The sequence below is a fragment of the Echeneis naucrates genome, chromosome 18, assembly GCF_900963305.1.
Source record: "Echeneis naucrates chromosome 18, fEcheNa1.1, whole genome shotgun sequence".
NCBI classification, from domain to species: domain Eukaryota; kingdom Metazoa; phylum Chordata; class Actinopteri; order Carangiformes; family Echeneidae; genus Echeneis; species Echeneis naucrates.
The window spans coordinates 4,131,910-4,145,909 of NC_042528.1; the positions used below are offsets into that span (position 1 = coordinate 4,131,910).

At 41.6% G+C, this 14,000-nt stretch overlaps 1 protein-coding gene across 1 annotated transcript in view; it reads left to right on the forward strand.

Moving 5' to 3' along the window:
- The window catches only part of rbpjb (recombination signal binding protein for immunoglobulin kappa J region b), a 36,152-nt gene that overhangs the window by 17,486 nt on the left and 4,666 nt on the right, over positions 1 to 14,000 (forward strand). The window contains exons 2-3 of the mRNA XM_029526124.1: positions 5,616 to 5,654; positions 11,751 to 11,846. Of these exons, the coding sequence (XP_029381984.1) occupies positions 5,616 to 5,654; positions 11,751 to 11,846 (135 nt within the window). The remainder of the gene's footprint in view (positions 1 to 5,615; positions 5,655 to 11,750; positions 11,847 to 14,000) is intronic.

Consider the following 14,000-nt stretch of genomic DNA (forward strand, 5'->3'; position numbering starts at 1 on the left):
AAATATGTTTTTGTTTTGTTTTTTTCTCCCTAGAAAAATTATCATGTCATTGCAGCTTTAGCAGCCGGAAAAACCCTGAAAAACCAACCTATCAGTGTTGTTCAGAACGAGTCATAAAAAAAGAGAGACTCCGACAGTCCTGGCTGACCAGAGTCACCCAATGCTAGTAGGCCCTTTGCAGTTGCAGATATAGTCTGTCTAGATGCAGGAGATTTTTTTGTCTGACAGGTTGCTTGTACTTACTGTATTTTTTGACTGCAAGCTGTGCAGAATTTTCCTATGAATGAGACGACAGTTAAAGAATATTTGGCTGAATGATTGAAATTGTCTGTCTGTCCTATGGTAGCATTATGCCACAGCTCCAACTCTCAGCTTGTAGTTTGGACTGTGAAAACATTCTTATGATGGAGTGCCCTGCTTTGATATTTACCAAACATTATATTATCATGAGCCTGTATTTGCAGCTTGCCTTGATGGGCACACGGACACATGCACGCACACCTCTGTAAGCCAACAGCGACGTCACTCTAACTTCCCAGAGACAGCGCAGTCAGGACATCCTCTTCCACTGTTCGCATGTAAATGGAGCAAATGTTTGCCTCATTTTATACCAGCTCACTGGCCTTGGCACACTTTTAGTGGCTACACACCATTGGTAACTGTGCCAGGCTAAGCCAACACTGAGTTGGCTTAGAAGTTTAATGGACCTATTGGGTTCCTAATAGGAGATTGCCAAAGGGGAAAAAAAATAAAGGGCCCTATTACAGGGCTTATAAACAGACCTGAAAGGAATGAGAAAAGTATGGGAAATTAGTTTGCTAGTTTACAAGTTGTGAATGCAGAGTGGCTTGAAAGAGGTTTGGATTTGTGCACAGCGAGGTGGTTTTCTGTCTGTTTATACCATCTTTCTCTAGAAAACATGGAGAGCACCGCTGCTGAAATTGCACAATAATGACATTTAGATCTGCTGTAACAATCTGGATGCTTTTCTCTGTGGGGTCGATGGTAATGTCACAGCCACTTGAGGCAGTTATGTTGGTATAGAAATATTTTCTTGTAATGCAGTAATTCATTCTTGGGTTTTTAAAATGGCAAAGAAAACGAAAGATCCCCACAGCCAGCAATTCATTGTGGTAGATCTGAATATTTTAAATCGACAGGAGATGATGTGATGGTCTGTGTATGCAAGCTGCGTTTCATACAAAACAACCAGCATTGTTGAACTGTAAACTGCTTAACAGACAAAATCATCGATGGAAAATGTTGCTTCCCCATATACTCTTTCTGTGGCTTTACTGTCATTTCAACAGTTTTGCATCATGTAAAAGTGAAATACACATGAAAAAATGCATTTGTATGCAATGTCAAATGAAGAAGTTTGTGCATGTGTCATATATATTTTTTTTTGTACTCATTTTGCTCAATGTTCCGGTTAAAGTAGCACAGAGAACATGGCTGTCATGATGAACTAACGTGGCCATAATTTCTTCGTGTTTTTTCTTTAGTACATAATTGAAATAAGTATTCAAATAAATACGCTTCATATCCCACTGCTTTGTGTGTTTCTGACTATTGAAATATATGATAAATTAGCCCTGTTGTGAACTCAGTGCACTTGTAACAGTCTTATTAAAACGATACTGTCACTTGTTTTCTCACTGCTATTTGGCCCCAGTGTCTCTCACCCTCATTGTGTCCAGCGGAATAAGTGATAGTAAGTAGGAGGTATGGAGGAGGAGAAGGAAGGAAGGAAGGAAGGAGGGAGGGAGGGAAGGAAGGGAGAGTTGTCAGGGAGAGAGTGTCACAACGGATGGAGAGAAAATCAAATGAAACTCCTCTTCGAGCAGAGCTTCCTTTTTCCCCGCCAACCCTTGGCCTGCATTGAGACTGTCTGTTTTTGTATTACTGGCAAAAAAAAAAAAAAAAAAGCACCGGTTTTAGTCATCACAATTGGCCGTGTTAGGTGCTGCAGTGCATTTCATAATGCAAAGGGGAAAGATAACCCTTTTTCCCCCCTTTGTGTGTGTGTGTGTGTGTGTTTTTTTTTTTTGGGCTATTCAGTCACCCCTTATGTAGCATTAATGTAATGATGATGCCTCATTGGTGTCTTGGAAAATTTCACTTTTCCTCTGTATATTGGTTGAACAGACAGATAATGACAGGAGGTGGATAGATATGTTTAACATTAGTTTTTATATTTTATGACAAATCCAAATGAAGAGCCCTTGAATGAAGAACGCACACTTAAGCATTATAGCTCACCTCAAATATAAAATCTAAAATATTTTAATTCCGCTTTACACCTTCATGATGTGTGCAAGGTGTTAATTGATTAATGCGTAACACTGACAAAAAAAAAAACAAAACAGCAAAACATGTTACATGTACCTTTTTGTTCTTTTTTTTTTTTTTTTTAGTCAAGAGCATATTAAGCATATTAAGCAAGCAGGATTAAATAAAAAATCTCTCTCTCTCTATATATACATATATATATATATATATATATATATATATATATATATATATATATATATATATCAGAAATTCACACGTTCATGAACCCCCCCCCCCCCCAAACAATCTTGAAAAGCTGCAAAGGCAACAGTTGCAGCTTGCCCTTGTGCCTTTGCAGTGCTACCTTTTGTGGTTTCCTGTATTTTGGTCAGTAGAGGTAATAGGAAACGTGGGTCGTGGTTTTTCACAGAAGTTGCGAATCCACCTCTTCAACACTCCAGATCATCATTTGTCTGCTGCATGACTTAACGTGAAATTTTAGGTGCGCATGCTACAAATGCACTCATAAAGGCATTCATCCGTGAGCGCTGTTTGCTTAGATTTTTTTACATGATTATTTTATGGCAGATGTATCTGAACATTTAAAAAAGGGCGTTTGAATGCTGCCACGACTGATTCATGCTTCTTGTGTGGAGTCGTGCTCCGACCCCCCCTATTTCACTGGCCTTTTCTCTGTGAATATCCACTGCTAAATCCTTGCTCTTCATATCTGCGTAGCTCGCATTCTCCCTTTTTCCACAACACGCCATCTATTTCTTCCTGCCCCGCCTTGACTTGCCTTTAATCTCACCCTACACTTTTCCCTGCAGTATCCCTTCCTCCATTGCTCCCTGTTTGCAGGGGGGGGGGTGTGTTTAGAGGAGGCGGGAAGGGTAGAGAGAGAAAGAGAAAGGGAGCCGTCTGGAATCCATTAGCCAGTTGAGGCATCAGTGTTTCACTGTGGGAACCTTATTGATTGCCCTCCTTTATAATTATTCCACCTCCACTCCCTCCTTCTGGGTCTTGCACCAATCCTGTTTTCAGTTTCACTCGCTTTCTCCTGCCCTTTATCCCCCCTTCGCTTCTTTCCCTTTGCCTTTTTTTTTTTTTTATGCGCTTTGGTATTTTCATCCCTCTATTTGTGTTTGCGTGCTTCTTTTTTTAATTTCACACTGTGCTTTCCAAAACCACTGACCAACTGAGTCACACACTGCGTGTTTGTTGATGCCAAGTTAGATGTATTGACATGCAAAGCTGCCATATCCTACACAAGGAGAAAATCTCACACTCTGTGTGGACACACAACCTCTCTGTGCAATCACTTTATGTCCTGTCTCCTCTTTATGCCAGTGACACCGTGCTTTTAAAAAGACACAGGGTTGAGGATGTTTTCGTCACAACACATTGAAAAGTTATGACTTTGAATAGCGCACACGGGCTAGTGTCGTGACTGTTGTCGTTACCTGTCCAGTGTTGTCACGTAATCTCAGTTTGATTGGAAGCTGCAACAAATACTTGGACAGTATCTTAACTGACAATAAATCATTGGTATTTGCAACATAGATTAAATTCAGTTTTGTTATTTCCTTCATGACATATTGATTTGAAATAATCAAAGAGCCAAACAAAGAAATCTTGTTTTTGAAAAAGTGACTCAACAAAGAGGGTTTGTGGAAGTGTGACTGCTTCTTTTTTTTTTTTTTAGATCAGAAATGATCACCAACACTAATTAGACTGTTCAGATTTTAATTGTTTGTTTCATACTGAGCCAGTGATCATTTACTGAATTTCCCTTCACTCCTACTGATTAAAGAAAAGGAGAAGGCAAGAAATTCACTTCCGGCTTTCTCACTTTCTCAGCTCTTCTGCTGTTGTATTTAACATCATATTTTAATTGTATGTGTTTAGCTGAGCCAATTGGTGCTTTAATTTAACAAATCAATAAAAATTTTAATATTGTGGAGAGAGAAAAAAAAATACATATTTTGCTGGCTATGCCACTCTTGCCTTGGATACAATAAGACTACTGCTGTGGCCCTGCTTAACTGCACCCATTTTACAGTATATTTTGTGTTTCCATCTTTGCAAATGTGGTTGTATTTGTCAGAGGAAACTTTTCAAAGAATCAGACCATATTTCTTGTAACATGTTTGTAACATTTCTGGTTTTACCAACACAAAAAAAGCAGTTGACCAGAAAAGAGTCATCCTCAGCTGTGTTATGTTGCGAATTTACAGTCTTTCTCATTACATGTGTAGGCTGTGGTTTCTTCATTATACATACAGCATATGACTAAGACTCAACCACATCTTACTTATTCATCAAGCCTCCAGCAGTCAGATTTTTTTTCTTACTTCTTACCACATACTAATAGTATATACCAGTATGTCACACTGTCAGACCCACAGAAATGAATTACTCCTGGATGGTTGAATTCAATAAGAAGCTGAAGTTGGAGGGAGAATCACATCACAGAAACGTAGTCATTCTTGAAGTGAAATGAGCCAAAAATCATTGTCCCACTTTGAGATGCATCACCCATGTCTTTATTAAATAAGTAAATATATGAAGCGTTTGCCCTTGATATATTTAAATGATGTCAGTGACATTGCAAATGTGTATTTTTTTTTTTTTTTTCATTTGTAAAGCACCATGATATCATGATATTAGACATATGCTTTACAACACAGATGTATTATGTGTTTGTGGTGTGGTTTTGAAAATGCTGCATGTGGCATCAGACCAAATGAAGTTTACTGTTGTGCACCGTTGAACTGGAAGCTGTGTCAGGAAATTATCAAGTCAGATCAAGTCTAAAGCTGTTGCTGTTGTGTCCGTTGGATCTACTATTATTTGTTGTCTACCTTTTAATGGATTTAATATTATATAGTGAAACAATGTAGACTATATCAGCACCAGGTTTACTTGTTTTATTTGTTATAAAAACTTCCCGAGTTATTACTCAGGAAATCAACACAGTGCTTGATCTCCTGAAATGTAATCGTAATCTTGACTGAGGCATTTTGTTAAATCTGAAACAAGAGGAGCTTTTTTCTGTTGATGCTTTGCTCTGACATGCCATTGGTAGAAATTAATCTGAATAAAGTTCAGTATCAGTACACCTGCTTTAACCTGCCTGCAGCCATGAAAACAAGAAAATACACATCCTGACAATCACCTCTGCTCGAGCAAAGAGCCACACCACATTGTCATGGGCACAGCATGTGTGTTCGTCTGTGTTTGTATACGTGCACCATTGTGTAATGTTGTGTTTACTTTGCGTATGTTTGTGGTTGATAGCCAGCCCACTCATGTTTTCTTCTCACTTTGTGCCTTTGCAGGAAGTTCGGGGAGCGCCCTCAGCCACAGCGCCTAACAAGGTGAGTCCACACACACACACACACACACACTCTCCATAATCTTCCCATAAGACCTTGCTTGTTGTCACAGTGGTATTTGTATGTCTACCTGTGTGTAGTGTAGACGCATTCTTGTAAGTATCGCAGGAGCAAATTTCCCAGAGTAAATAAATGAGTTCACTGTGAGAGACATTTTCAAAATCCCCCAAAAACAGTTAAATATAAAAACAAAGAAAAACATGATACTCCTCGTGTATATTTATTATTTAGTAGATATTAATACCACCTGTGTAATTGAAGATTCTCAGGTTGACATCAAAATATCTCCAATGGCCAGTTGCCTTCATGCACAGTGAGATGGATTTCCTATCTGTGCATAAGGCGTCTTAAAAGGTTCTAGTCAGAAAAAGATGTCTGACTGTTGATGCCAATTGGTTAGAGAGTGCATGGCCTCTTCCACATCCAAGTTTATGTGCTAAATACACAAGGGCAAAAAGTTCACTCTTGGCCGACCTGTCAGTGTTGAGGTTATAATATCTGGTGGTGATTTTGATGCAGACTTACTTAGACATGCATCTGTAAAAACCACAGAATTCTGAGCACCGCTTGGCTGCAATGTTGCTGCAGCAACAGCAGAATTAAACCACCAAAGCAACAGCTTTGAATGTGTAGTTCTTCTGTGTGATGGAGGCCCATCGTCTGTACTTCAACCAGCTGCTTTCTGTTGACCCCTGCTGTATTACATCATATTTGTTATGCTGTTGGTTGTTTATGAATAAGCATCAGCAGTTTTTCATTCCTCAGCTCTCTGAGACATGCTATAATATGTTTGTGTGGAAATACACATGTGTCGCAGTTGTTTGTAGAGAAACGTGCCATAAAGGCAGTGCCTCAGCCTTTCTGAGCACTCACAGTCTAAACTTGCACTCCGTGTGCACTGTGCTGTGCCTTGAATTCAACAGAGCTTGGTCTCTTGGTCTTTTGGTCTCTACCAGCGCTGCAAGTTTTTGATTACTACGTTCCTCTTATGTTTGTTCCAAGTCATTTGGAGGAACATTTGGGTGAACGGAGAATGTTGATGGATGTTGTGGCTTGCTTCTGGAGGTTTGTGTGTGTGTGTGTCTGTGGGGTAAATGGGTGTGTATATGTGTGTGTGTATGCATTTGTTTGCTTGGTGGTGTGTCTTTGTTACTGGGCGCGGGCACGGGTTTGTGTGTGCACGCGTGTGTGTGTGTGTGTCTATGCGCTCCTCATCTGCGTGTGGCACTCAGCAGGGAAAATGAGGGGTTGCACATTGCCTGGAACAGCCGAGTTTGGTTTTGGAAAAAGGGGCCCCAGCACCTTTTGATGTGTCCCCCTCTTCATTCATGTGCTGCCAGTCCGCTGGCTTGCACTGGCCCCTCCATTTGTCTGATGGTTTCGATGGCCAGAAATATGACGGACACTCTTTACCCAAGAGCTGAAAGACACATCTCCTGAACTGTGTGTGTCTTTGTACCCATGTGTGTCATGGTCTTTGTTGTTTTTCTGTATAGATCTGCCTCGGTGTCCTCATGTCTGCATGTTCACTCGTCCCCCTTCCTGCACCACAACAGCCCCGCGTTTTTCTGTCATGCGGCAGCACAGACAGCTAAAATGGTGCACTGTCCTGCAGGGGCTTTTTAGGCCAGCCTAAGCTCCGGGTCCTGCAGGGCTGCCCTGTCAGGAAGGCTACTCGACTGGAAATACAATACGTGACACACGCAGACCGAAAAAGAGTGCATGCGGTCATGCACTCGCATACACATATCTTGGAGATTCAGACGAAGACACGTGCACGAATGTACACATGAACCGATACAACACACAAGCATACTACAGGCTGGTTAAGCTGCCTCCTCTGTTAGGGGAGCCGCCCCTTCAAAGGCTTATTCTCCCAAACAACGGAGGAAGGGCCAGCTCTGCTGAATCCATCCATTTTTGTTCTTCAAAGATTTTCTTGTGCATGTTTTCCATCTTATCTTCCTGATAGAAAGTGTATGGTTGGTTCAAAAGTGCACTTTGGTAACCTTCCATTCAGCGTCCACTGTATTGACTTTCTAAACATTTATTTTTCCCTTCTCATTGACTGTTGAGGCTTCAGGCTATTAAACAACCCACACTTTGGCGACTGTGATAAAATGTGCTTTTCTTTGTTTTTGTACTGTTTTTAGGGAGCAAGATATCAGAGGCGGGATCTAGTAAATATTGCTGCAAGATCCTGTTGTTTTGGACAATTTCCTAACAGTGTTTTAAAGGCTCACAGGGGCCTTCTGGAGGTCACGTGCCAAACATTAAAGAGGCATTTGTGTGTCAGTAACTTCATAAACAAACACTAGGATGAGCAGCCTGAAGTGGCTGATTGTCAATGTCTCAACCCAAGCCTGACACAATGGATCTGTGTAATCTACCTTTTATGATTCACAAAGCGCACACTCATTCTAGTCTGATCATCTTAATTGAGCTATTTCACAGCACACGTGTGTGTTATTATGCCTCGCCACTCTGTTTGTTCGAATGAGTGTGTGCGCACATGTCATGTGCCTGTGTGTGTGTTCACGGGGGTCTAGTGACGGCTCCACTCTGCTGTAGACGCTGTGGCAGATGTACAGGACAGATGCCTGTCTGCTCTGCTGCATCTGTAGCCTGGCTTAACCTAGTCGTCCCCCCCCCAACTCTCAGACATGCACACACATGCACAAACACTCGCACTGAGCCGACCCCCGCCAGGTCTGCAGTTGAATATGTCTCTCTCTTGCAAATCTGTCTGGCATATTTTCTGTCTCACTTCTAGCATTTCCTTCTTTTTTATGTTCATATCTGAAAATTTCTTAATAAATCTATCTTCCTTCTCACTATTGATACCTCTCTCGTCTCTGTCTTCTTCTCCTTTTTTGTGGCCGATGGTCAAATGGCATTTTCTCAATTGAAGTAAAGCACAACATGCTTGAACCTGCCTCTCAGAGTTCTGATGCCATTTGTGTTCTGTCCTCTTGGCCTGACGCTCTGTGATGTTGGTTCACTTTTTTTTTTCTCTTTTATTTCCTGAAATTGACATCTTGAAATCTTCTGTTACTGCATTTTTTTTCTTGCTGCATTGTCATTGTCATTGTCTCTGCCAGCAAGCTACGTTTTATATTACATGTGGAAGTGGCTTTGTTTGTGTGCGTGTGAGTGGTTGTGTTAAGATTAAAATAGCCATAGCCCTCATTACCTGTGTCTGATGAAATCAGATGAAATATGTATTGATTTTTAAGTTTGTGCTGTTTTTTGCTATTAAATATAATTACATTTTCAGTCTTTTTATTCTCTTTTATATGCTATTTCCATATTTATTTTCTTCTTTAAATGTGTCTGAATTTTACTCAGCTTGTCTGTCTGCATGTATAGGAAGTTCAGCGGTGCATTGGTCACCATCTCTCTCACTTCTCCTTCCCTTCTTCGGCTCTCAGGAAGAGATGTAATCTCTATCTGACAGCGTGCCTCTTCCTGCGCTAGAGATGAGTGATAAGTCAAGACGTCCCTATTACATACATGTTGGTGTCTCTGATCCTTGCTTTTATCTTAGCTGTCTTTTGGTTTGTCATGCTGTTAAGTCACGCATTAGTGATACTGTTTCCCCCCTGTTTTGCATATGCTTTCAATCCCTTGAAATCTTCTGAAAACATTTTTTTACTCACATTTTCCCCATCTCTAAATCAGCAGGGGGAGGAAAATCCCCACTGTGTGGCATCATCACACACACAGTTTTTTTTTTTTTTTTTTTTTAACACCAAGTAAAATATTCAAACCAAAGTTACCCGGATTTTTATGGCTGCAGTGTCACATCAGATGGAAATATTTTGCATATCTTGTGCATCGTTTTGTACACATTTCCCCAAAATCCAGCCTGACATATGTGGTATCTTTGTAAAACTTGGGCTCCCCACTAAAATTCAAAATGAAATCCTGTGGGTTTGAACAATGCCTGGCCACACAACACAAGTTTGTAAAGATGGATCCACGATTTGGGTTGTATTATTCACTTGGTCACAGGCCACTTGATTACTGTCACATGTGAGACATCGTGGATGTTTATTTAAAGGTTGTTTTGGGGAACTGTGAAGTGACTATCGCTACCTAAGAGGGTATTGTAAACTACAACACACAGCCTCTGTGGATGAAGCATATCTGTTGTGACAGGGAGTGGTCCTTACCCAGCTCAGTGACAGTGGGATGCTTTCCGCAGAACCTTGAACGATATAAACCACAAGCCAAAATTGTTGCACTCACACCTTCTTGACACAAATGAAGGAAATCGTTGCAAGAACAGTAACAAAAGTGTAGTTCCAAGAGCAGATACCATTTTATTTTCTTCAATAATCAATTTTAGTCCAACATTTCCTTATAATGTGAGGTAACATTTCATTTCATGTTTTTCTTTCTTTCTTGTCATACCTCTGTCTTTCCCAATTTCCTGTCTCTGTCTCAACTATTATCTCTAGAGGATAGATAAGATGAAAGATCTGAAAGATAATCAAAACAGTTGCTCATTAACTTGTTTGTTAGTCAATCCAATGCCATAATAAGTGTACAGACAGAGGCCATGAACTAGGAAAAGTGTGTGGGTTGGGTTTTGCATTATCTGTGATGTCACCCTTCCTCTGCAAGACCAGTAGAGCACCAGCACCATCAGGGATGCCCTGCAGGCCCGACATCAGCAGATCTGGACTGTGTGTTCTCGATATAATCAATCACAGCAATCAGCTCAGGAAGCGTTGCTGGGTTTAGTGTGTGTGTGTGTGTGTGCGCACTGGAGGAGGACACTGGTGAGTGTATCATTCCCATAAGCAGAAATGTAAGCAGAAGAAATAGATATGACTTTAGCACATCCAAGTCAGAACGTTTTGGATCAAACTGCTGCTTTTGAACGAATTTGGCTGAAGTTGCGTTCACCCCTTTCTCTGAATTGACATAATTTTCTCCATGTGGTGCTTAGATGGTATCAGATTGCATCGGATCAGTTAAATGGCCTCAAATGTTTGGAATTCAAAGATTGTACCTCTGTCATGTTCAGTTCCAGCTGCTGCCTGTTAGGGTTTTAAAAAATACTGAATAAACAATTAGTGTTGCTCCGAGAATCAAATATTCAGGAAAAACAATTGTCTGATCGCACAGTCAAGTGAGAAATATAACATTTCCCAGTCCATTATGGAATGGATGAACTGCAGTCCCTCTCACCCCCCCCACCCCCCATCCCCTCCCACAGACACACACACTGTGAGGGGCCCCCTTGCTTTTCATAACAAAGGCCCCATCTAACCCGAGCGTGCGGTCCAGTATTGCGTGGCAGAGTGGAAAGCCGTATGCGTCTGAGTGGGAAGCCCTCCGAGCACCCTGGCGTGTCAGGTGTCACTGACATCTGTGCTTGTTGCATATCCACGTATGTGATGTCTCTTAATTGTGCATCAAAGTCTCAATCTTTGAACCCCCGTGCTCCTCAGCCGAGCACAATCTCCTCTGCTCTTCCGAGTAATAAAGATTATTTTGGGCTTGTTTGTGTAAAGGAGGTGGGAGGAGGGAGGGTTCGGCAGAGTTGACAGAAGTAATTGGAGCGCAGACCTTGCAACATTTTGACACGAGATGAGGAATCTTTGCTGGTGAGCTCAGCTCTGTTGTTTTTGTTTTTTCAGCTCTCATGTTTTCTTTTTTTTTTCTTCTTTGACTCCCTCTCCCAACCCCTTGTCTTTTTTTCTGTCTCTCCCCTTCTCCCCTATGTTCGTTCCTTTGCTCCTCACTGTCCCTATGAGACAGTCATTAACGGTTCAGCTCACCCCCACCTAAAATGGACCCAGCTGGGGGAGAACATAGCTTTTTGGCTAGCAGGCCGTGCAGGCTCTGAGGCTTTCCAGAGGTCATTTCAACCAAGTTGCTGTGTGTGTGTTCCTAAATGTTCCCATTTCATGCTTATTACTTTTTAAAATCAATTTACACCCAATGTTTCCTTTTTAAACACAGAAGTTTCAACACTCAGTATCACTTCACATCACCTGCTTGAAAACACAGTGATCTTTTAATGATTTTCTCTCTTTCTGCCCCCCCCCCCTTTTTTTTCTGCAGAGAAGCGATGAGGAATTACCTGAAGGAACGAGGTGACCAAACTGTCATGATCCTGCACGCAAAAGTTGCACAGAAATCCTATGGCAATGAGAAAAGGTGAGTTGATATATAAAGAACAACTCCACTAATCAATGTTCCTCCAGACACTGCTAACCCTCTGAGCATCATAGATGGAAAAACACAGTTTCATTCATCTATCCAATCCTTCTAAACCACTGTCTCATCTGTGATGAACACCTAACCCTAACCCTAACCCACTCCACACTGATTTGTTATGCACCTCAAAGCAGTAGTTCAGCCTTTTTGGAGAGTTGCAGAAGAAGATTGATAGCCTTCATTTTTGTTGGGTCAATATGAAGCGACTGACTGCAGCTGGTTAGCTTACCTTAGCATAACGACAAAGCTAATTTCTCCGAGAGTCAAGTTGTGGTTTTACGGGTCATTATGCGTCTGACTGATTCTTGGCCTGGAGCTGTGTAGCAGCTTCCACTCTTAATGCTAAACTAGTCAAACCAGATGCTGGTGTTGTATTGACATAGTGGGCTTCTGCACATTAGGTGCTTCTCTGTCACTTTTAATTGCATCCAAGGATCTAATGCAGCACATTACCATGTCATGCTCCAATTTTGATTCTTTATGATTAAAGTAAATAATATAGTGTCACACATGAGAATATTGCAACATTTTATTAATATTACTTTTAATGACCTTAGCCTTTGAGAAGTGGTCTTGTCATTGCAAAGATTTATGGACAGGTTACTCAAGGGGACCAAGGGGAGGGCGGATGAAAGACACACAATTCAGTGTCGGTATCTCGACCCCTCTGACCTCTCATATCATCAGAGGTCATGAGGAAGTGTACGTGTGAGGCCTCCTTCAGGTGAAGGCCGCAGAGAGCAGGAGAGGAATGGGATAAGGCAGATAAATGGCTCCAGTGCCCTTCTGAAACCATGGAGAATTTGAGTTTGGGGGGGTCAGGGACAGAAGGATACTGGTCCCAAAGGTTCACTGGAGAAGCTCAGCCTGTTGTCTTGCTTGGCCACAATCCATTTGATGCCTCTATAGTTCAGGGATGAGTAAAGGGTGATCACTGGATGTTGCAACCTCTTCTCTTTTTTTCTTCTCTCTCCTGCTGTCTTGAACCCCATCACTGTTTTTTTTTTTTCTTTTCTTTTCTTTTTCCTCAAACCCCTTCCTGTAACTCTGCTCTCACCTTTCTACCTCTCACTCTGAAACTTTTTATAGCCTTTACCTCCTTTCGCCCCCACCTCTTGCTCATTTTGCAACTCTCTTCAGCGCTCTGGTTTCTTGGCTGAGCCACAGCGCTGCTTGCGATCTCATCAGGCCTGTCCCTTGGTAAATCAGCTGCAGCAAGCCAACTCAGAGACACCTCAGAGAGTTGGCGCAGAACCGGAGAAAAGATAGAGGGAGAGACACTGACACTGATATGAATTCCTCTTCTTTTTCTTTTTTTGCTGTCTTGTCCAGTTAAAGAGACACCAGTTAGAGGAGCCTGTTAAAAATCTTGCCTCTTATTCATGCTCATACGGGATCAGCCATCAGTGTAGGGATTTGTGAGGTGATCAATGACACACCAATACTGCATGTAAATTTAGGCTTTCACTTAAAGCCAATATAACCAACAGACTGTCCAGCTGCACCACAGACAAATGTCTGAATGAGACTGTAGTGCAAATCCAAAAGGGATTTCTGTGAGCAGGTCTCAACATCCTTTGGCCTGTAAAAGACACACAGAGTTCATGTTATATGAGCATACATGCCTCACTTCTGATCACTTCTGTCTGTACTAAAGCAGTGGAGCCCAAGAAAGTGGGCACATGAAGAATGCAAATGTCTTCCTTTTTTTTTCCAGATGCCTCGATCTGTCCGTGCTGTTTATAGGAGGTGAAAGTAGACAAACACCCACAGAGGCAGACACTAGAGTTGCGAAACAGATCGCTTTCCAGTTCCACACTGACGCACATCAATTTATTTGAAGTGCGCTGGTTCACAGATGAGTACGTTTTCACTTTGAACAAGATGTTGTCTCCCCGCCCCCCTTTTATGGAGTTCCTGTCGTGACATTCGAGACAGAAGTATTTCAAGGGAGAGGATACTAAAAAGTTGCCTTTGATTTGAAGGGCTAGTTTATATTTCTTAACATTTCCATGCTGGGCTGATCGCAGTTACATCTGGTAAAATAGGCTGGACAGATTGAGGAAAGAGGCTTTAGTTGAATTGTACTTGTAA